This window comes from Ziziphus jujuba, chromosome 8 (genome assembly GCF_031755915.1).
Source record: "Ziziphus jujuba cultivar Dongzao chromosome 8, ASM3175591v1".
NCBI classification, from domain to species: Eukaryota; Viridiplantae; Streptophyta; class Magnoliopsida; order Rosales; family Rhamnaceae; genus Ziziphus; species Ziziphus jujuba.
Window position 1 is genome coordinate 29125626 of NC_083386.1, and position 23354 is coordinate 29148979.

At 34.2% G+C, this 23354-nt stretch overlaps 3 protein-coding genes across 7 annotated transcripts; 2 read left to right on the forward strand and 1 right to left on the reverse strand.

The window, feature by feature from the left end:
• Positions 1-5165: 5165 nt before the first annotated feature.
• Positions 5166-10511, reverse strand: LOC107404763 (uncharacterized). Of its 2 annotated transcripts, none has more exons than XM_016011758.4 (16): positions 10159-10511; positions 9960-10047; positions 9773-9875; positions 9594-9678; positions 9400-9489; positions 9224-9318; positions 8860-8923; positions 8253-8710; positions 7946-8024; positions 7670-7846; positions 7536-7589; positions 7354-7446; positions 7210-7275; positions 6927-6973; positions 5945-6658; positions 5166-5540 (listed from the first exon to the last, which is right to left on the reverse strand). In XM_016011758.4, exons 1-16 carry the CDS (start codon positions 10273-10275, stop codon positions 5186-5188), a joined length of 2685 nt encoding a protein of 894 aa, XP_015867244.3. In that variant the 5' UTR covers positions 10276-10511; the 3' UTR covers positions 5166-5185. The 2 variants fall into 2 exon arrangements, with proteins under 2 accessions (XP_015867244.3, XP_060675543.1); XM_060819560.1 differs by having other exon boundaries at positions 5166-5534; positions 10159-10510.
• Positions 10512-10561: 50 nt separating this feature from the next.
• LOC107414995 (serine/arginine-rich splicing factor SR34A) lies at positions 10562-15134 on the forward strand. Of its 3 annotated transcripts, none has more exons than XM_016023231.3 (13): positions 10562-10721; positions 12303-12391; positions 12623-12688; positions 12786-12860; positions 12939-13047; positions 13163-13209; positions 13295-13352; positions 13639-13688; positions 13768-13824; positions 13988-14067; positions 14274-14345; positions 14464-14500; positions 14738-15134. In XM_016023231.3, exons 2-13 carry the CDS (start codon positions 12305-12307, stop codon positions 14756-14758), a joined length of 759 nt encoding a protein of 252 aa, XP_015878717.2. In that variant the 5' UTR covers positions 10562-10721; positions 12303-12304; the 3' UTR covers positions 14759-15134. The 3 variants fall into 3 exon arrangements, with proteins under 3 accessions (XP_015878717.2, XP_048325701.1, XP_048325700.1); XM_048469744.2 differs by having other exon boundaries at positions 10582-10721; positions 12286-12391; XM_048469743.1 differs by lacking the exon at positions 10562-10721 and adding an exon at positions 11975-12116.
• Positions 15135-19751: 4617 nt separating this feature from the next.
• On the forward strand, positions 19752-23279 carry LOC107404758 (uncharacterized). 2 transcript variants are annotated; one of them, XM_016011750.4, is made up of 3 exons: positions 19752-20964; positions 22727-22827; positions 22931-23279. In XM_016011750.4, exons 1-3 carry the CDS (start codon positions 20107-20109, stop codon positions 23073-23075), a joined length of 1104 nt encoding a protein of 367 aa, XP_015867236.1. In that variant the 5' UTR covers positions 19752-20106; the 3' UTR covers positions 23076-23279. The 2 variants fall into 2 exon arrangements, with proteins under 2 accessions (XP_015867236.1, XP_015867237.1); XM_016011751.4 differs by having other exon boundaries at positions 19753-20964; positions 22946-23279.
• Positions 23280-23354: the final 75 nt, after the last annotated feature.

The window sequence follows — 23354 nt, forward strand, 5'->3', positions numbered from 1 at the left end:
TTAAAAATTCATTATAAATAATATAGGATAATTGATGTTTTTCCAGTTGAATTGAACATCTTTTAGCATTTTAATCCCTTTTTTACACTTTTGTTATGTGAAGTATTTTTTTTTTAATTTTATCATTAAAATGCTAAAATATAAACGATTTAAAAAATATTTTATGCAAGTGAAATTTGATTTAAAGACAATTTATATAAGTAAAATTAAAATTTAGGAATCAAAGTGTCAAAAAAATTTGATGATTAAAATACTTATTTATGTTCAATTTTAAAAGAAAACGTACCAATTATCCAATAACATAAAAAGACCAAAACCATACGTCAGCATATTACATAAAAGAAACCTGTTTACCCTAAAAAAAAAAATATGAAAAGAAAATGAGACTTTGTCTGCGTCCAAAATAGTGAGTGTGTAACCTTATAATGTAAATTATTAAGAGTTTCCAGAAAATTTAAATTTAAAAATAGTTTAATTTACAAAGAGAATATAATAAGGATTTTTAAGACAATTATTTTTCACAAAATTTATTAAATAATTAAGGAATTACACAGCTCAAAGTAGTACGCAACACATTATCTAGTAGTATTTGAACTAATTTAAGACATTATTAATAAATAATTAAATGATTAACACCATATATAAACGTGACTAATTTACTTTTTATTTTATATTTTTGGGGAAAAAAACATTTTAAGATTTCAAAAACAAATTTGACAATCCCACCACTGATCACGTAGAAAACGACTTGCTAAAGGAAACATCTAGAAACAAAATCAGGAGTAGGACAGCCAATTAAATAGAAAGACCAAGTAAAAATTTTCCATTCTCGACAGCCAAACACGGCCAAAAAGAAAAATAAAATAAAATTTGTATTTTTTTTCATGGAGGAATAGTTTGTCAACTTGATTACCATCGCACATACATTGACATCCTATGATGTGTCATGTCATGTATGGTGGTATGTAATGGTCATCCATAAAAATTTCATTATGAATGACAAGAAGGGAAACAAAAAAATGAAAAAAAAAAAAAATTTATAGCCTGCGATCATGCCCATAAAACCACATATTACATTCATTCACATCAAGTGCCACGTGTACCAAGAGTGGTTCCGTGAAGTGATAGAGTTACTAGGGCTGTCAATATCCGTTGCAGTGACAGACATCAGCATTTTCTTGAGAAGGGCATCATATACGGCCTTACAAAACCTCGTCGTTCTTACTTGCTTACGTGTAGACAAATGCCGGAACTCGCCTTGATTGGACCCCACGTGTCCCCACTTGGGGTGAAAAAAAACTCCGTCGCCTTAAAATTAAGAAACGCAGTCGTTTTGGATTATCGTAGATTGAATGGTAGGGTAGCAAAACAATAAAAACGCTGGATAGACATGTAGACTTTGGACACGATAATGATAAGATCAGCACATGTTCAATTTGGATTCTTTATATTGGGAAAGCTCCAAATATGGTTAGTTTATTTATTTATTTATTTATTTTTTTGCATTGTTATTATTTTTTTTTTGGGCAATATCTATGGTAATTATCATTTATGGATATAACAATTTGGTTTTGAAATCTTTTTTTTTTTTTTCAATCCGAAATTGTATTAGAAATTTTATGTTTGAGCAAATATATATATATATATATATATATTAGTTGTTTTGCTATTTGCACATGAGATGTACATATGGTTTAATTGTTATTTTTATTATTATTATTTTTTTTAAATTTGGGTTAGTTGGTGTTGTAAATAGTTATATTGCTCTTAATAAATATTAAAGTATAGAACTAACGTGCTTTGATGTGTGTGATTAAAAAATATTATTAGATTATGATAAAAAATATTATTAGATATTTTTAAAAGTATGTAATAATAATGATGTTGTTAGACTTAGTTGATGAATCATTATAACTTGTAAATTCCTTTTAGAAAAGCTATTAACTTATGAATTATTACAGAAACCTTTAGACTTAATATAATTCCCTTTCTTGCAAACAAAGGGTGATTTGTTGCCAACCAATTAATTGATCATAAATTTTCACAAAAAAAGGCCTTGAAGTCCGTGTTTCTTTTGCCAAAACTTAGAAAAAGGATTTCTTATTTAAAGAAAAACAAATTTTGTTGGGGCATTTATAATAATATATAAAGAAGATAATATGACAAATTATGTGAAAGTACAAGGTGGTCCTTGGGCATTGAATACTATGCAACAACCACTCATAACCTCATCACAAATACAATTTATTTATTTAATTTTTCCTTTTCCCTTTCTTTCCCACCTTTTTCACAAAATTACCTCAAAGCAGAATAATTTTTGTTCATGGTACAAGGAAATGATGCTCTCCATTTGATGGAGCAAGATAAACCAAAAAGAGACAAATTACAAATTTGGTTATCAAAAGCATGGGATTAATTAGTTGTTTATTTCTCTGTACAACAACACTAATAAAATCTAGACACAGAGTTAGGTGGGGCATGCAATCTGATTCTCTAATGTGTAAAATTTGGCAAAAAGAGGCAAAGGACTTCTCTCGGGTCCATGACCCCACCAAAAGCACAATCCGAACCCTTGATCTGGCGATGTGGACCAAATATTATGATGGGGCACTATCAAATTTTTAATTGCCCAAACTAGCCAACGGCTATGTTTTTGCCACGTAAACAAAATTGATTCTGTTTTTTTTGTTTTCCCTTCCAAAGTGATTAGTTTTGCTAGGACTGAAAAATGGTTTTGTGACAGCATGACAGCCAATTAGTATCATTGATGATGTTCCGAACAAAGAAAAATAAAAAGTTTTTTTTTTTTTGCTTGTTTCCCTACTAATCCTAGTAAAACTTGTTTCATAAAAGAGAAATTTTCTATTATTGAAAATGATATCAATCATATAAATACCATGTGGGAAAGAAATGCATATTTAAGAGCTGGAAAATTTGTAACCCATGGGCCATGTGTCCAGATCATCATGAAGGCAAAGAAGGAGTTTTCGTGCTTTTATTGGATAGGTTGGAGTAAGTCTGTCTTAAGCCTAGAAAATATAGCCATTCCAGTTTTAGGGTTTTTCCCAATTGCAGAGCCAAGAAGAAAACTGGGAAAAAAAAGTGGACTAAAGCTGCGGCTTTGCGAGCTGTGAAGCTTTTATACACAAACAGAGTTTGCTTAAAAATGGCAAATAGATAAAGGGAGAGAGCTTTTGCAGTGTCTTTAAGTTGCAGTGGATACTTGGGCACGTAAAACAAAATGTAACCATCCTATCTTCTTCTTCTTCTTCTTCTTTTTTAATCAAATATCAAAAACACAAAACGTGAAGGAAATTTGTGACAAGTTCCATAAGAAAAACGCAATGAAGAAAGAGGAACTTTTGGGTTTTTTGCCCTTTTTGGGTAGCTTTAGATAGCACGGTTTCTTTGAGCCACATGTACTTTGGATAACATTTCTGTTTTTTTATTCTGCAGTTTGCAAATTATTTTTCCATGCATAGTATATATTCTTCTAGGAAAAATCTTCCAGTTTCGACAAGTAGTTATAGTTGTTACATTTTCAACTAAGAATTTTAGTTTTAGATATTTAATTAAAATGTCATTCATACAATTTATTATATTACCTATCATACCACAAGATAGGTTTTTTTTTTTTTTTAAAAAAAAAAAAAACAATTTTGATAGTTTGGAAACAAACAATTTTATGCGGATATTTTAATCATCAACTTTGGACTTTTCCTAATGACTGGGAGTGTCCCACATCTCTCCAAGAGGAACCATATTTTTCATATGCTTTTAAAACAAAGGATGACAGCGTGACTGACCCAAAAAAAAAAATCTATGGCAATTGTGAACAGGATGCTTTTTTCTAATGTGGTTAGTATAGAATGGTACCATCCACATCATATGTCCACGTGTCGGGTAGATATGAGCTTGGAATTTTGTGATGGATGGGTACGTATAGTCTTTTAGCTAAAGCTTCTTCTTTGGCCTTTTACAGCATCAACTTGTTTAAAATATTCTAAAAGAGTGGTCAAAGCCTTATGGAAAGGTGGCTGCTCATAGGTTAAAACTTCATATAACCCCAGGAAGAATTTCAATTTCTCCCTTGGCTTTGCCAAGTCAAAGACTCAAAGCTTAAATTGGTTCTCAATCTCATCCAAAATTCTTAAAAGCCCATTAGCTGTTTTCAACCTCCAACCCTTGTCTACTTTTCCTAGCCAAAACCAAAACCTTATGTAAATCTTTTGACCACAGGATAGGGAATGGAATATGAAGCCCTTGAATATATATACATGGTCAATTTAGGTTAAACAGCAAACCGGATTTTGAATATTTTAAAGTCAACAAGTTTGAAAAAATAACTCCAGGATGACAAAAAATCAGAGAAGGTAGAGGATGATGGTAAAATTAGGATGTTACCCTACCGCTTCACAGTTAGGTTTAGTTTGGTAATAATTTTAGATGTCTTAAAATTAATTATAAAATTATTTTTGATCATTTAGGTGTTTTGTAAATATATATTAAAGCTGATTATTAAAGAAATTTGAACAAATAGTCTTTTTTTGGTTGTCAAGTATTTTATTTTAAAATTGAAATTTGAACAAAAGATTAATATATTTTAATGTAACACTTTCTACCATTTATCAAAATAAAAAAATTTAAAAATATTTTAAGCATTATACGCCATATCCATTTTGATAATTGTAAAATTTACAACAATTCAATTTAATAATTATCAAACACTTATTTGTAACTTTTACACTTTATAGCATTTTTATTAATATAATTTATCAAATATTTTACTGAAATTTTTTTATTTTTTTTTTTAATTTTCAATACCACTGTAGCTAATTCTTTTAGAATCCAAGTATTACCATACTAGGCCTAACTATTCTATCAAACAAGGAACCTAATTGGTCATCTAGTATATATTTTATATTAAGTACGTGTTACGAAAATTAAGCGTTTGCAGTGTATATATATATATATATATATATATATATATATATATATATACAGCCTAGGAAATTCTACCATGAACTATACAATAAGTATCCCCCAACTTATTTTTTATTTTTTCCATAAGGGATTAGGTAAGTTTCCACTTATGCTAGTCATGGCCATCGGTTTGGTAAGAAAGACTTCATTGAATGGCCATCAAAAGCCACTTCAAACATGTATACAGGAAAGTCTTTAGCTTTTATACAGGAGATGCAGAGAGCAGAAAATCCGGCTGTAGTCTTTGTAGCAGTATCCCACAAAATGGACACAAGGGTTTTGAACAAATATTTGTAGCAGATGACTTGAAATCTACAGGGTATTCGGGCAACGCAAATAGAGTCTCTGGTGGCAGTCTGAATACTTGTCTATGACAAGACATGCAAAACCATAGAGGAGTTAGAGGGCAAACCTCCATAGAAACAGCACACCTAGCTAGTTTATGGCCATGTCCAACTCCTTGACAAAATGCAACTTCGGAAGATTCAAATGGAACCGAGGATGAACAATAACTACACTTCTCTGTTGATGCATTTCCACTTAATTGCAGTCTGTTCCTTCCCCAACCGAAAAAAGAAAACATTTATTACAACATAATAAGCATAGATCAATGTTGCTGTAGAGACTGGAGAGAGAGTTGTACATCTAGTACTACAAGTCATTTTCATCATCTACAACCACTAAAGCATTTTAGCATTTTATAAATGGCAATTGCTGTAGGTACTTATAATAACCAGCAAACAGTTACGAAAGGACGAGGGGAAAAACCGAAAAAGTGAATGAAGAACTCTCATGCTAAGTTAAAGACAAGCAAACAAGCATCACATCAAACAGTTTGAAAGTGATTTTTTATTATCAATTTTTATTTATGAATAGCCCATTGACATTATCAAGAGGGGTAAATGATATCAAAATAAAGATGGCAAAGGAATTATCACTGCATAGGAATAGCAAATTGTACCTCTCCTTATGCTTTCCAACCTCTATTGCAAGGACTCTTAACTGGTCCTGTACAACATCACGATTGAGTGAAACCCACTGCTCCATCTGTGCTAATCCAACAGGAAACCAATCTCCGGGTTGAGAAGAAACTGTAGTTGAATGGGACCTCAGACTCAGACTAGTAAAAGCCGAAAAACTAAGGCCTACAAGCCTCTCACGGAGTTCTCTTTCACTGCTCAAAAGCAACTCAATCCACATCATCAATTTTTCTTCTTCAGTACAATCTAGTCCTTGCAAGTTCTGCTCTTTGCAGTTTATTTGCTCAGGCTTCAGCTCTGATAATATCACCCTTCTACAGATAATATTCAGGAGGTGCAACTGGCGAGAAGCAAGCTTTGATAAACTTTTTGAAACATGTGGCAAAATCTTTTCGGCAGAGAGTCCCATTTGAAATTGAGATCCAACGAATGAAATTGAGAGCCACTTGACCAGTACATGCTCTACATACTTTGCTGAAGAACATTTGAAAGCCAATAATGCTGCTACAATATCCCAAACAACCAGAGGCTTGTTCTGATTTTCGTACTGTTTCAAAGACCAAAGAATATTTAATTCCCAGCAAACCAATTCCTTTCCAGGAAAACCAGGAATGACAACATCCGGAGAAAAGTCCGACAAAGGATTAACTTGTTGTGCACCAATCCAAAAGAAATCAACAGCAGCCTTTTGAGTCCTAGACAATATACCCAGAAATTATTTCAGAAAACTAAAATGAATACTTTTTTCCATTATTATTTTTATTGTTCCTATTCTTTCCAATTATTTCTATGAAACCTAAGTTTCTCCATTTCATATTCTTTGTAGTAGCTTATTCAGGGCTTGGGATCAAGGATTTATCGAATCGAGTTGAGTTTCATTCTCCTGCTTCCCATAGTTTATTCTTTCACATAGCAAATTAGCATCACAGTTTCATCTTTGGCAGGGGAAAAATGTTATATCACCTTTGCTGGTACATTGGATCTAATAAATCTTGATCAAAGTTGCGAACCTACAATGGTAAATGTGCAGAATAAGGATGCATATTTTTGAAAGAAAGGCACATTAATATATACATTCTTCACCAGATAAAAAACTACCAGTAAGGTGACAAAGGAGATTAGCCAGTTAGATTATATTTGCCATACAGAAAAAAGTTTATAAATCGTTAGAATTTATCAACAACTTTAAGTTCCTAGGCAGAAAATTGCAAGCAAAGAGGAATATTTGAGAAAGCTTATGTAGTACCATAGCAATCACAAGATTTCCAGGAGAGACTGCAAGACCCAAGCATGAAATGTATGCATCTGGCAACTGCAAAAAGGAAATTTCAAATTTGTTAGATTAGAAGAAAATTTTTAAGAAAAAGATACTGGGAGTGTAGAAACGTACATCAGTTGAGCTTCTTAGCCGAGGAGTATTTGAAGGAATAGGTACTTCACGGAGCACACCATCACTTAATATCCAACTTCGCACAAAGTTATCCTAGTCCCATTTAAACCAAAAGAATGTCAAAAGAATGATGAACTTAAACTTTTAAACATGGTTATACTGGCGTTTATGAACTTAAATACCTGGCTGCAGCTGTACAAAGAACGTCCATCAAAAGCCCAAGCTAAACCTGTCACCTGATGATCACTTAAACACATAAATCAACTGCGAACTTAGACAAAGGAAAAAAGAAACTGATGAACAAAAAGAAACTTACAACATGGTCATGCATCTCATATAAGCCAACTTTGTCGAATTTGCTGCTGGATACATCACATATCCATACTTCAGAAGATCCAGATACCTTACCAATAGCTAAGAGTATTTTGTCACTGAACTTGTCAGGCATTGCAAGTGAAAGTACTGAAACTGGGGCATTATCAACAGCTATAACCTATTATGTTCAGACATTAAGATTGATTTAATCAACGATAAAATCATATGCGGCCAGATATTATTAACGGAAAAAGGAAGAGCTACCACTTGTCCCTACCTCCAACAGGGAAAAAGAAGCATGATTAGATTCTGTCGACTTCAGCAATTGCTCATTATATGCCAGCCAGATTTTGACACTGAAAAGGACGACAAAGTAAATGAAGAGGGAAAAAAAATATGAATACAAGGAAGTTCAGAGAGGTAAAACATTAACATTTAAGAATAAGATTTGAAAACCACATTAGCACTATACCATTAAAAGCACTTCCCCACCATGAACAAAAGAAGCATCTGACTAAATAAAAGTTCAAACAAAAGATATCAGAATATGATTTGAATACAATATACCAGCATACCTGACTCACCTTCCATCAGTACTGCCAGTGGCCAATAAAACATGAGGATTTGAAGAATCAGAATCCAGTAATGCCCAACTAATTGCAGTGATCCATGTATGATGTGCCTGAAGAAGTGCAACAATTGTCGCAGTAGTTGGGACCCCACCATGCTCTATAGAAAAGTAATTTGGTACAGAAACTCTCCATATTGAAACTTGACCAGATTTTCCTCCAACAGCAAGTAAAGAGACCGATGAACCATTTTGAGGAATTGAACAGGTTTTACTTGTCAATTGCAGCACTGGTGACCAAGCAACTACAAGTGATGATAACATTGAACTGCGAGAAGCATATTTATCTGCTGTTATCAGTGGCTGTGTGCTGTGTTCTGGTATCTTTTTGCGAGGTTTTGCCTTAGACTTAGAGGCAGAAACATTCCGTTTTGAATTGTCTACTTTCAATGGGGCAGTGCCGGTATAAAGCACCTGAATAAGGTAAAAGTAACAACAAATATAAATAAAATTTGAAGGAGCCACAATACACCAAAATACACGTTGGCATGTTTCTAACAACATATGAATGTTCTACACTGGAAAGAGGCATAGAAAGAAGAAGAGGAAGGGGAAATTCATACCATACTCAATTCCTGTCTTTCCTTCCCAGTTTCATCATCCTGCTCATCAGAAATAGAGTCTTTTCTGTTGCAGCGTCGTTTTCAAACCCAGTAAAAAAATAAAAAAAAAAAGGAAAAAAGAAAAAAAGAAAAAAAAGTTAACGAATAGAAGCTCATAGTATTGCAAAAAAGATTCCATGTAAGAACATTTCAAATTATCCATTAGATTAGAACGTTAAAACTCATATTTTGATTCCAGATTAAAGCAACAGCCAACATGCATAAACAAAAAAAAATAAAAATAAAAATAAAAATCGAGTACAGTACAAATAAACTTCAAAATCGAAAACATTATTAGAAGGGAAAGGACAATTAAGGTACTTACACTATCCTGGAAGCAACGGCTTTTCTTCGTTTCCTCCCACGTCTTAGGACAATGTCTGAATCCTCATTAGCCAATCTGTTCTCAGTTGCATGCTCCTGTGAAACATAAATTAGGTCTCATCCAATATTACTGCGAAGACAACTAATCCTAAAGTTGGATTTTGAAAAGGACTTTACATCAGAAGTTTTCGAGGTTGTGCAAGCTTCTTGCTCACCAAAACTGATACTTGCAAGATACTCATAAAGTCTATTTGACACATCCACAACCTGAAGAATACAAATATATATTCATACCACACTTGCAAATTCACAATAATTAGAAAAAAAAAAAAAAGTTTCAAAACTTTATTATGCATATACAATAAAAATACCTCTATCCATTCAGCACAGAAATCACAAAATGGCGGACGATAAAGCTTCACTCGACCTTCCGTTGTGCAAACCGCAAGCAAGCACCTTATATATATATATATATATATATGAAGTGAGATTACAAATACAATTACACAGTTGAAGAAGTTGAAGAAGGTGAAGTTTCTAGAGGTTGAACCCGGCATTAGGAGCTAGTCCAATCGGCGACCATGAAATTGATCGAACGCAGGGCCGAGTGTCCCGAGACAAAGATGTTGGAAGCAAGCAAGCTGTGAGTAAATCTGCCCCCAAAAAACAAAAAAAAGATTGAAAAATGGAAATGTGAGAAAATGTTAATTACGGAAAGATAGTGTTCGAAGAAATACCGTTCCTGTCAACAACTCCGATAGTAAAAGGCGGTTCGCCGGTTGAGATCGTGACAAGGCCCCGTGGTGCCAAAGGCAATGCAGGATTCTTAACCCAAAATAAAAAAAAAAAAAGAAAAAAAAGAAAAGCATAGAAATGATGAAAATGTAAAACCAGAAAAAAAAAAAACAAAAGGAAAAGAAAAAAAGAGTTCAGTACGAGTATGGTGACGAGGTGACCGGAAGCAATAGCGATTAGGTTCTCATCGGACCAGGCAATAGCGTTTGGATAGGATAAAGCTCCCACCGTTGAAACGGCCTGGAAGCTCGACGCCATTACTTTGATTTTCAGTAGCCGTTTGGGTGGTTGAGACTTTGGGAAAATGGAGGGAAATTTGTAGCCCTGATGTTGAAGATCCCGGGATCGAATCCAGCTTCAGCTGGTTTCTTACTAGGTTTTCTATGGAAAACCAACACCAAAACCCTAGTTCGAGTCTCAGTACGTCTAAAACAGACAGGGAAAAAAAAAAAAAAACCTTCTTTTCATTGATTTGAAAGCCCAATAGTGTACATAGCCCAGGCCCACTTGAATTTCGTATATGTTATCCACCCCCCACAACACTAAAGGTCTCTCCTCCTTTTCCCTCGCGCAAGCAGAAAGCAGACCGGAGCAGCTGCAAAACCCTAGTTTTCAAGCTTCTTCAACCACTGTTTGCTTGGGAAAGACTGTTCGCAAATTGTTGGGTCGTTTGCAGTGCTGGTCTTCTATCTCCCCAATCTTCGGTGCGATGCTTGTCGATGTTTTCATCTATTCTTCTTTCTCATTGTGTTTGTTTATGTTCATACTTTAGGGTATTTTTAATTATTGGGTTTTTTGCAACTGTTTCTAATTGTTCCCCGGTTTACTTGGAAATTGAAATTTTAAACAATCTTGGACATGGGTCTTGATTAAATTTCTATTTCGTGCTTAGAGTTTTCTGCTATTGTGTTTGTCTTGTGGTTATAGTTGCTGGAAACTCTATTGGATTTGCATGCTTGGTTTTCCTTGAAGTGCACATTTTGTTTGTGGAATTTAATAAGTGGTTAGCATCTTTATTGTTGCTTATTTAAATTTTGAAGAGATGAATTTGTTCTACAAAGAACATGCCTGAAACTAGAAATGCAGGCTCTAAAATCCAACTTTTTTATTTTTATTTTTTGGGGGTCGAGGGTCGTTTCTTGTTAACTTTATTGTTTGATTCAATTATTAAGTTCTAGTATGATTTTTCTAATGTTTGTCTAGGCATAGGTAATGTTGCTGGTGTAAGAAATATTATCTTGTAGATGTCAATAGTTTTGCTTCTTCAGCTGCTTATTTCAAATATTTTCATTGGCATCAATCTCCATATACTATCATGAATGGAGAACACAGAGCTATTTATTCCAATCGGGATTCTCATCATACAAAAACACATGTAGTTCAGAGAATGATTTTTAACTTTTATTAAGCAGCAGTTAGGATTACCACTCCAAATAACTTGAAGTACAACCATTTTATACATGGATTGTGACCGAAGACATAGTTTCTCACTTTGTCTTATAGATGCTAAAAGTATGAAAAGATTGTAGTTTCGAATGAAATTCTGAAAAATGAAAACCAATGCATCTATTAGACTTCTCTCCAGGATCAGGTTTATATATTCTATAAAATTTATTAACTATGGGGCTGAAGACATAGATACACATTCTATGTCCTGGACATAACTTTATTGAAGGCTGCACTAATTCAAAAATTGAGTTACATACGGGATTTTATTGCGCTCATTTTCCCGGATTGTTTATTCAATGCTGTTAAAGAGAGCTGAGTAAGGTAAATGCATAAATATATGTCCATCTTACCTCATCTCATGACACAGATGCTTTCTTTATGATAGATGACAAGCGCTTGGACAAATATGAGCATTGCAATCATACATAGGGATATAGAGAGGGATTGGGAGATTCAGTGTGGAGTTATGGTTGTTAATTTTTATAATTGGAGATTCTTGCTCACTCTCAGAAGATCTATACATCTGCTAAAATTCTGGAGAGGATGAGGAGTCAAAATTTATTTCAATATAATTTATGCTTTGGAGCATCTTGGAGCAAATGAGCAATGGAGCTTGGGGAGCACGGCTCACTTCGAGGATTGCTCTCTTGGTTTGCTTCATAGTTTTGGTTTTGCTTTAATTTTTGATATCATCAACAGAGTACATGCAAATGAGAATTGGACCCATAGTGAATAGCGTTGCTCTAGCTTAGAAATTGTCAGAATTTTATGGTTACAGGATTTTCATTTTGCTGAATGCGGTGAATAATTTGATCCCAGTAATCTTTTGGTGTCAGATATGAGTGGGCGCTTTTCTCGCACAATCTATGTTGGCAACCTGCCATCAGATATAAGGGAATGGGAAATTGAAGATTTATTCTACAAGGTCAGTGTGGATTTCTTCTCGGCACTGTGTTTTGGGTGTTATTTAAGTACTAATTCACTAACTTGTTCTTGTAGTCAGTCTGTTATTGTATTCTATAACTATATTTTTTTGACGTCAAATTTTTTAATGCCCATGCCTTGATGTAACATCTGTTCAAAATCTATAATAGAATGATAGATGTGATCAGGATAGTTCTTCTGATAACACACTAATTTTACTCGATATTTGCAGTATGGTCGTATATTGGATATTGAACTGAAGATACCTCCTCGCCCTCCATGTTATTGTTTTGTTGAGGTACTTTCCTAACCATCATGCTATGTTATTGGGTTTACTTCTATCCAATTTGTTTCCTTTTGGATGATTCTATTTTTTTTTTTTTTTTCGGTTTTAGTTTGAGAATGCTCGAGATGCAGAAGATGCAATCAGGGCTCGTGATGGCTATAACTTTGATGGTTGTCGTCTAAGGGTAATTATAGTTTTTCTTTGCCTTCATATACTGCTGTTGCTTCTTAATTAATTAATTTATCATTTCTCTTTAATGCAGGTTGAACTTGCCCATGGTGGTAGAGGACCATCTTCTAGTGACCGTCGTGGTGGCTATGGTGGTGGTGGAGGAGGCCGGTTTGGTGCTTCACGCCATTCTGAATATCGAGGTGCATTTACTAGAAGATTAAATTATTAAATATATGAACAAGATGAAGAAAATGTTTGAGCAAGTTTATTAGAGTCGATCATGGTTGTTCTAATGCATCTATGCATTTGGTGCAGTTATTGTCCGTGGCCTTCCTTCTTCTGCTTCTTGGCAAGATTTGAAAGTGGGGAATTATACTTGATTCACAAACTACTTGCAAATATTGTTTCTGCTGTTGTTTCAATAATCTGATTGGTATTTGTTTTCAGGATCATATGCGAAAAGCTGGTGACGTGTGTTTTGCCGAGGTTTCCCGCGATGGTGAAGGTATTACATGACGATTACCACTTGTTGCAACTATTATTAACTTAGTTTAATATTATATGGTTCATTTGAGTTTTCTGTTGGGAGAGGCAATAACTTAAAGTTTCTTTATTTTGGAAGCTACCTAAGGGAGCTCTCTCATTGCATTTGTGGAGTACTGTAAATAGTTGTTATTCTTATATTAGCTGCTTTAATATGTTTGTCCTGCATGTCAATCTCTATACATCTCTAATGATTTCTTTAGTTTATAAAAGAGTACTCACTGTATGGAATTGCTGTTCATGCTCAGGGACTTTTGGTATTGTTGATTATAACAACTATGATGATATGAAATATGCGGTAAGTTTTTGGAAAATAGTACCATGGTGCCATTATGCTTCACACTACTTCAATATCTGATGTATCTCTGTTTTGTCAGATTCGGAAACTGGATGATACTGAGTTTCGAAATCCTTGGGCAAGAGCTTATATTCGGGTACAAGTTATTCTTTAATGAGTTTGTTATGTTTCCTGTAGATGCCTGTAAACTTCTTTAAACCTCTATAGTCCAGTGCCAACTGATATTTATCTATGGTGTTGTCAGCCATTCTATGTTTATATCCTAAACTGAGTTGTGTATTTTGTATTGCATATTTCAGGTTAAGAAGTATGAGAGAAGTCCCTCAAGGAGCCGAAGTAGAAGCCGTAGCAGAAGTAGAAGTGTAAGGAGAGATCGAAGGTATTACTCTCTCTCTCTCTCTCTCTCTATATATATATATATAGTAATTAGTGTTACTTGTACACATTCATTTGTTTCTCTCTCTCTCTCTCTCTCTCTCTCTCTCTCTCTCTCTCTCTCTCTGTGTAGTAATTAGTGTTGCTTTTACACATTCATTTGTATCAGGGACTCCCTCATTTGTTTTTGTTTTTCTTTTTTGTTGGCAGTAAATCGCCAGATCGATCTGTTTCTAGATCTGTTTCAAGGTCCAGATCTGCATCTCCTGTCAAAGCTTCTAGGTAAATATTTGGGTCTTGTCCACAGGCTCTTTTTTTCTTATATATATATAAATTCTGTTTCTAAAGTCGTGTTTAGTTTTTTTACTATGACATGAACTAATGGTTATTACAAATGCAGGCCTCGATCAAGATCAAGGTCGGCATCACCCCACCCGGTAAGAGGATTCTGTTTCTGAGTGATGATCCATCTGCACATGTCAAATAATAGTTAGTAGATGGTATATACGAATAAGATGTTAGGAAATGTAGTAATTTTCTAAATGAAATAAAAGTATTTAAAAGTAGGTTTGCCACATAATATTTTCCTGGGAAAGTGAGTTTGTTTTGAGAACAAGTTACCATGTAGAACAAAATATGAAATGGTTTTGCTTAGAGGTTGATCCGTTTTGCAGGTGAGGTCGGGAAGTGGCTGATCCACCTCTTTATCTTTTACGTCTGAGTCAAGTAACTCCCCGGGGAACTTGGTTTTGTTGTTGGACTTGGCAGTAGAAGATTGAACTATGGATTCTATATAGACTTATTTTCTTGTGTGAGAGAGCAAGGGAGAAGTATTGGAACAAGGACCCAAGTTATATATGGCCTAAAGACTGACTATTGGGATGATGTATGATATTAAGATTAAATTGCTTTTAGGATTTAATATTATTTTGGTATGCTATTAATGATGTGATCCTAATATTTTATGTAAAATGGCTTTTTCAATGCAGCAAAGGCTAAGGCAATTTGTGTCCTTTATGCCCGAACTAAGGCACCGGCAATTTAATAAATGTCATTTTCAAGTTTCATCAACCTTTTGATCTTGAGCTTCTTAGTTCTCATTAAATAGAGGGAAAAAAATGAAAGGGGTATGTTTCATCAAGATCCTCTTAGATTAATAACCATTTAATATCTCTGGTTTTAAAAACTATAGCCAGCAGGGGTTTTGGATGATATTAATTGAAGGGGTATAAATGAAAATGAAAGAGGGAATGATAAATGAGTGTTTGTTATCTGAAACCAAGTTTATCGGTTTTTTTATGAAATGAAATAGGAATGTATATGGATTGAGTTGGTTCGTTTTGAATTAAAATACAATTTAATCTATATTTTTGGATTTATCTAATAGATAATCTAATTTAAATCATTAAAGTTTTAAATCCAAATCAAGTAAAACAATTTATAATCGATATAGTTTGGATTGATTATTTGGTTTGTATTTAATAGTCTATAAATTAAAAATTTTTTAAATATAAAATATAAATAATAAATTATAATTATTTAAATATAAAATATAATTAGAATAATTAAATATAGAATAATGGTTATTGTGGTAGGGAGTGGCAAAGCATATTTAGGATTTCAATTTGAGAATTGAAAATATGTTAAAAAAATATTAAAAATAAAAAAATAAAAAATATATAGTTGAGTGGATTTATATTTTCAATTCAGTAATCAATTTAATTCAAATAATTTATAATATATTGAATTCAATTTAATTTAAATAAAAATTAAATTTAAATTATTAAAAATAAATTAAATTAAAATTAAATTTTATCCACTTTTATATAAATTCAAAATATCTGAAAAGATGATTTTTTTATTTTTATTTTTTAAATAATTAATTTAAATTATAATCTATTCAAAATCTTTTTAAAATCCAATTCATATTTTTATAAATATAAATAGAAATATTCATCCTAAAATTAATTTTTTTGTGGCGATGGTGGTTGTGAGTGGAATTAATCCAAAAGTAAAATGTCATGTCAAATTAAATAACGACACGCGTGATAAATTAAATAAGAAGACGCGTGGTTTAAGTCGTACAAATTATTAAGGAGCAAATCAAAGTCAAATAGAGAGAGCCACTATGAAAAGGACACGTGTTTTCTTGTAACGTGTCGAGCAACTTCCAGGTTGGTGGAGAAAGAAGCAGCTTGGAAGTGACACGTAGCTTTGCCTACTTCCCGGTCCCACCACCGTCTTTGGTTTTGGTCTACGCGGCGAAAACCCCCGTAATCGCAATCCTAATCCATTAACGTCATCTAAAGCCGTCCGTTGATGACCTTGGGTCCCACACTTGTTATCAATGGACGGTTCAGACCTCCTCAACTCAACTTAACGGATCAATTTATTGTACCCAATTCCTAACTAAAACCTTCCAGATCTTTCTACATTTTTAATTACCAATTCCCAATTCCCAGTTTAGTTTAAATACCTTCCTTCCTTCTTGGCTTTCTCATTCTCATTCTCATTCCCTTTGAAATTCGTCAACTGCAATATTCTAATTCGTCATTAACCCAAAACCGAAAAAAAAAAAAAGCTTACGTTTTTCTTATACCCAGTTTAGTTCCTCTCTCTAGTATTACAGTGAAAGCCTTTGATTTGTGTCCTCTACGATCATCACGATGATGTCTTTGTTCAGCTCCTTCGAGGCGCTCTGCGGCGAATCCTACGGTTATAACTTCAAATTCACCTCCGAGGTTCCAAATCCAAAGGCCGATTCTTCCTCTGTTTCTTCTTCGGTTGTTCGGTCGGTGGAGAAGGACGGAAAAGATAATAGCAAGAGCAACACCAGCAATAGTGATCACAACAGGAATTCGTCATCGCCATCGCCACCGTCGCATGTTAGTCAAGTGCAGAAGCAGAGGAGGCCAAGGTTTGCGCCGGAACTCGATGGTGTCAACTGTTTCGAAACTATTATACCTTTTTGAATCAAAGAGTGTATATATATTTATTTATGTCGGATTAATTATTGTATAGTTTGAAATTTAATGAATGGAAAATTTATGAATTTGATCCTTGCTTGGAGTTCATCACGTTTTTTTGAATTTTGAAAATTTTATTACTTTCTCCACTGCTATGATGCTGTCGAACGTTAGCGTCTGAATATAAAAAAGCAGAACTTTTGATTGTGAAGCCACATGGCATGGTTGGAAAAAACACGTTTTAACTTTTTTTTTTTTTTTTTTCCCTAAATTTCTTTGCCTATTTGCAAAACCCAAAACTTGAAGACCAAACAGAGAGAAAATTTTGAAAATTTTTATAGTATCTCTCTAATATTTTGTAACGGACAAATTTCACAGTACTATAGCGAATGGTGTTTCTGCAAATTTTATACATTTGAAGGTTTTAAAAATCAACATAAAGTAAAAAGGAACAGGAATAGAAAGCTTCAAAATTCATGGGTCGAATACCGAAAGTCATGTTTCTACTCTCATCCTCCTGCTAACCTGACCAAACCCATATACTATTGGATATAGGTTTGTTAATTTCTATGATTTTTTTGGTGGATTTAACTTTTGAATATTCTATGCTCTGTTTATACCCGTTGTGCAAGTTCTAACTTTTTGTTTCAGTTTAGGAAATTGAGTTTTCTCTGAGTGCATAAATTCTATTTAAAACAAGCTATACGTTACTTAAAGTTCGGTTTTCGTTCAATTATTACTTTATTAGATGGGTATTGGAGCGTGTTAAGGACTACAATTTGATAGATTGAAAAAGCACCAATTAACCCAAATAGCAAATGAATTTGAATGGATGAGAGGCTCCATTTCCTAATTCCATGCCTATCCAGCTTATTGAAGAGTGCAAGTGGTGCATCGAGATTTTTCCATGATAGGTCAATACAAAACAAAAGTCAAGTTGGGGAATAAAAAGCCATATAAAGAAACATCTGGAGTAAAGGCTTGGGTTGCTATCTGCAAGTTGCTTAGCGTGGGAAAAAAAAGATCCATATGAAAAATAAAGTGCGTGTGGTCGGCTCGCATTAGAGGAGGACGTGGCTTGCTTTTGTTCTACAAATTAGAAAAAATACTCATACTGCATAAGATAATATATAGATAGGGTTATCCTTTTCTTTTCTAAGATACAAAGCAAAAAGGTCTCCACAAAATCCATCCTCTACATGGAAAAAGGCCCAATTATATATATATATATATATATATATAAATAAATGAAGCTTATATAATATCTTATTATTTCTTCCCACTTTTTTCGTTCCAAAATTATCTAAACCCACATAACACGCATCCCTTTGTAAGATTCTAAGTCCTACCTAGTTGCTTTTTCTCACTTCCTTCTTTACTTCGCTTGAACAGCAAGAAATCTCACATTCCTTTCATTTCCTTTACTCTCTTTCTCCATATTCAATTAAAGCTTTGCTTGCTTATCTACCGTTTCAAGGATACTTGGATCGTATCTAGCTCTTAAAACCCAGAGCTATATTTCCAGGCTACAATGGCTACGACTACTGTGTATGTCAAACTGCCTATTATTGCTGCTGGTGCTGCAGCTGCTGGGTTATACTTCTTTGATAGAAATGATTCCAAATCAAAGGTAAATTAAATTACTCATCAACAATCTATTTAACTGAAGAAATCTAAGATACCCAAGTGTGATGATAATAATGATGTTATATATATGTATGTTCAGGAATTGGGAGGTCATGGGATTCAATCATCGATCCAAAAGATAGTAGGAAAAGCAGTAGTGATGGAAGTGAAGGCCCCTCAGATGCCAAAGTTGGCTCCTCAGTTTGATGGCTTGGATTGCTTTGAAACTTTAGTGGGTCCATAATATCTCAGAAAAGCTCTACTTGCTCTACTGTGCCTGCTTTATGATTAGCATACCACTGTCCTGCTTCCAAGACCAGGGTGTTTATCAATGTCTAGTAATAGGATAAACACATCCGTTAAAGTGATTGATTTAAAAAAAGGTATTTTTCTGATAGTATTTACGGAAAGAAAATTCTACATTTGCTATCCGAATGAGTGTTCCATTTTTTATGCTTTTTAGCATCTCCTTGTGTCAATATTTCATAATTTTGGTTGTGGAAGGTTCAAGGCAGTTTTGCTTGATGTTCATGAAATTTAAACAGCGACAAAGGGATACACTAAATGAAGTAAACAAAAAATACACGGGCATGATTGATTTCATTTTCTTCTTTCATGAAATCGGTAACAAAAAAAGTTTCAACGGTAAGTCTGTAAGCAAGCAGGACCTTCATTAAGGTTATTTGAAGTAAATACAATACAAAACTTTTTATCTTAAAACAAAAGTATATTCTTTTTCATTCAACCAACATATACCTGGTTTGGATGCTGCTTTGTTATGACTGGGAGGTCAATCACATCAGAGACCTACTTCATCAATAAGATTTTTTTATCTTCATTTTTTCAATTATTGATAAGATTAGAACAAGGCCGCCGCCCATGAACATTTTGGTCTCCACCGACACCAATAATATGAATCAATATGGTCATGTGGATTTGATTGACAATTCGTTTCTTTTTTTTTTTTTTTTGGGTTCTAACAAGTTACAATCATGAATTATGGTCAGAATGAATAAAAATTTATTTCTATTTCTATGTCAACGTGTTTCTTTAATTCTTTTTTATTTTTTATTAAAAAAAAATGTTAAGCCCAGCCCATTTGGGTTAAGGGAGCAGGGGGGAATCAAGCCCAATTATTTTTGAAAATCTTCGGTACCAGCATCTGCCAATGATAGAGTGGTGCCAGCCATCTAAAAATCCCTCGTGTTTAAATTAACGTTCCTGTTTAAATGAACGACACGTGGTAGCCTACCAACTATGCGCATTGCGCACCGGCGCCGTCTCAGGCTGCCGTTTCAAGTTTTTTGCCAGGGTACAAAAAAAAAAAAAAAAAAAAAAAAAAAAGAAAGAAGAAAAAAATAGAAATTTGCGAAGCTCGATCTCGCCCACTCTCTACGGTTGAAGGATATACAGTTCTGTGCGACGAACCTATCGGATCTGTCCACCTCAGCATGCTCTGTTCAGTGCCGGCCGGCAAGTCCGGTTCGAACTGGCTCGACCGGCTTCGTTCCAACAAGGGCTTTCCGACCGGCGACGACGACCTCGACCTAGACCACTTCCTCACCCAAAACCCTAGCCCCTCTTCCTCCGATTCCCCACATTCAATTCCGCCCGACGCTCAGGGTGGTGGTGTCCTCATCAATCGCTCCGAGATTTCGCGCCGTACCGCAGCTCAAGACAAGGAATGGTACGGCATAATGAGCAACGTTCTCTCCGAGCTCTTCTACATGGGCGGCTCCGACGAAAGTTCCAAACTTTCCGGGAAAAAGATTCCCAGGAAACAAACGAAACCCAAACTTTGCGTCGTGTCCACGAGAAATAATAATTCCAGTAACAGTAACACTAGCGTTATCGAAGTGAAGAAGAGCTCGGTTTTTGTGCAAAAGGGCGAAAATGCCCCCGTGGCTACGGCTTCGTTGAATTCGGATAGTAATAGTTTGGTGGAGACGAAAGCAGGGAATGTGGGTGGTGGGGTCGTTGATGTTGATGGTAATGAAGATGAAGATGAAGAAGAAGAAGAAGAAGAAGAGGAAGAGAAAGGGGAGAGAGAGCTAAAAGGGTACTCGAGGAGCGAAGTGACTGTTATCGATACGAGTTGTGGGTTGTGGAAGTCGGAGAAATTGGTTTTTAGGAGGAAAAATGCTTGGAAAGTTAGGGAGAAAAAGGGAAAATTAAGGAGCTTTGGGAGAAAGAAGAGGAAAGGAAATGATAATGGGGTTGTTGTTGTTGTTGGTGGGAAGAAGAAAGCTAAAGTTTTGGCTTCTGAGGAAGACAATGGCGATCAATGCACAACGCCTTCATCAAACGAAGTGAGTTTTAAGACTATCTTCTGGTAACTCTCTTTGTTGTTTGCTTATATCTCTGCTGTGGTCATGAAAAGTTTTGATTTCTTATTATTGCATGCTTAAATTTAACTGTGATCATAATTTCCAGCTTTGTCGAAATGACTTCGTTTAGTGCATCATGATTTAATGAGTTTTTCAATGTCTGACTTTGAAGTTGCAGTGGTAAAAATATTACTGGCTTTAGTATATAATACTTTGATTTTTTTCTAGTAATTCCCATTTATGTTTGAGTTTAATGTCTGCTTGGTTATTTTGTTTCGTTGAAAAGTAAAACTATTTCGGATAAGTTCTGGTCGTTTGCTTTTTGTACTATGGATCAGCATTATAAAATAGTTTGGAAATGGAAGCAGAATGAATAACCTCTGTGGAATTTTATATTTTGCTGAAAATTAAGGTTCAAGCGTTCAATTCTCTCCCTTAGTTTTCAATTGTAATTGGGTGTTCTAAGTAATCTGTATATAAAGGTGTGGAATCTGTCGGGCAATTATAACGGCATGAAACGGAGTGTAACGCATTCATGTTGTGCAGACTTGATAGTAGACTGTATGACTACTCATGTTTCATAACTTTTGTCTTTCTCGGCCATTAATTGCTTTGAAAATTTTCTGGTTTTAGCTGTTGAGGGTTAGGATGAATAATTGTTGAGATTTTATGTGGCTATTATGATGTTACAATTTAATTGTTGTTTCTCTTGTTATTACACTTATCTGCTTCTTCACTTGCATTTAATTTGATAAAATTTTCTGAGATAATGGGCAACAGTCCTAATTTGGTGATGTGATTATGCATAATTGGTTTTGCAGGTGGCAAATATAGTAATCGATTTGTTGTTTTTTGATAGGCTTCAATAGCAATCCACATGTTTTCCAATGTTGTATCTCTGTACAATAAGCTTGCCTCTTGAGTGAATTTATGCTCTTCCTTTGGATCATTTCCTTATTTATCTTATCTAAACTTTAATCCATGTCGAATTACCTTGTGATGAGCCACATTAAAGTAGAGGAAGTGTCTAAATGGTTTCGACAGAATGCATTGCATAGCAACAAAGATTTTTAACGGCATTAGCCATCATGGTTTTATATTTCAGGAATGGATTGCAGCATAATTTCATGTCTTTATGCTTGTTGCAGCAGCATTTTGTATTGATCTTTGTGGTGTATGACTGATATGCATTTTTTTTTTTTTTTAAGTTATTTATATTCTAGTGAGCTTTCCAATTTCAAAATGTATTTTTATGGTTAGGTTGTATCATTCATCCAATATACCCATATATCAAATAGGTGTGTGCTATCTTTTTTTCTCTTTTCTCTCTCTACCGTCTAAAGGTTAAGTATTTTCATTCTTGTGAGAACACTTACCCTTGGTTTTACATTAATTATAAACAAAAAGGCAGTGAGCTTTTTGTCTAACCAATATATGCTGGCTTTTCTGGTTAGGAGATATCTATAAGGTTGATTTTGCAAATTTGATTCATGCACGTCTAGATTCCTTTACAGTTCTATGTCTATTTGATTCAAAACGAATAATAGCAAATCACAAGTAGATTCACTAAGAATGTAATCTGTCTTTGACTGCTGAAAAAGGGTCAAATGAGAAATTTTTTTTTCCCTTTCTTTCTCTCTGCTGGTTCCTCTCTGTATTCAATTAAGCGATCATTACTGGAGAGTTTCAGTGCATGGTTTTGAACCTAACTATGCATTTGTGTCACTATGTTTGCCTTGTGCAGAGAAATAACTTGAAGAACGACTCTGGAGAAGAAGTTTGCAAAGCCGCAACAAATAATCTTGACACTGCAAAAGAAGAAGTCAGCAAAGATTTAAGAAAAAGGCAGGAAATATATGCAGTTTGTTGACATTCTGTATTATGAAATCAGTTGCTGCTTTATGTGAACTAAAGGTTTCCTCTGCTCGTAATAATGGATGTCTTACAGGTTTATTTTTTCCAGATCACCAAGAAAAATTAGAAAGGGAGGCTCAGCGGTTGTCCTTATCAAAGGCATTCCCGCAGACAAGAAAAACATTTCAAAGCTTTCGAACAACATTGCCAAGGGCACTTATAGACAACCCAAGGTTTGATTGATCGGCAACTCCATAAAGTTTTGAATTCAAAAAGCAGTTTGTTCTACGTGCAATGGCACCAGCGGTCGGCTCAACTTTATTGGTAGCCTTCGGAAAAAAAAGAAGAAAAAAAGAAAAAAGAAAATAGGCTTTTTAATTAGTATATAGTATTTTTATGTTAATAATATTAATTAATTTATGGTAACAAAATATTTTAGATAATTCTACTTTTCTTGCCTTGCTTTGAACATAATGAGAATGTTTGGTTTTAAGAGGTGCTTTATGGCTTTTACACCC

Coding starts and splice junctions, on each gene's coding strand:
- LOC107414995 (XM_016023231.3), top strand. CDS start 12,305: ATGAGTGGGCGCTTTTCTCGCACAATCTATGTTGGCAACCTGCCATCA. Junction 12,392..12,622: donor TTGAAGATTTATTCTACAAG/GTCAGTGTGGAT, acceptor CGATATTTGCAG/TATGGTCGTATATTGGATAT. Junction 13,048..13,162: donor ACGCCATTCTGAATATCGAG/GTGCATTTACTA, acceptor CATTTGGTGCAG/TTATTGTCCGTGGCCTTCCT.
- LOC107404763 (XM_016011758.4), bottom strand. CDS start 10,275: ATGGCGTCGAGCTTCCAGGCCGTTTCAACGGTGGGAGCTTTATCCTAT. Junction 7,590..7,669: donor ATGAGATGCATGACCATGTT/GTAAGTTTCTTT, acceptor AGTGATCATCAG/GTGACAGGTTTAGCTTGGGC. Junction 7,447..7,535: donor CTTTGTACAGCTGCAGCCAG/GTATTTAAGTTC, acceptor AAATGGGACTAG/GATAACTTTGTGCGAAGTTG.
- LOC107404758 (XM_016011750.4), top strand. CDS start 20,107: ATGCTCTGTTCAGTGCCGGCCGGCAAGTCCGGTTCGAACTGGCTCGAC. Junction 20,965..22,726: donor CAACGCCTTCATCAAACGAA/GTGAGTTTTAAG, acceptor TGCCTTGTGCAG/AGAAATAACTTGAAGAACGA. Junction 22,828..22,930: donor AGCAAAGATTTAAGAAAAAG/GCAGGAAATATA, acceptor GATGTCTTACAG/GTTTATTTTTTCCAGATCAC.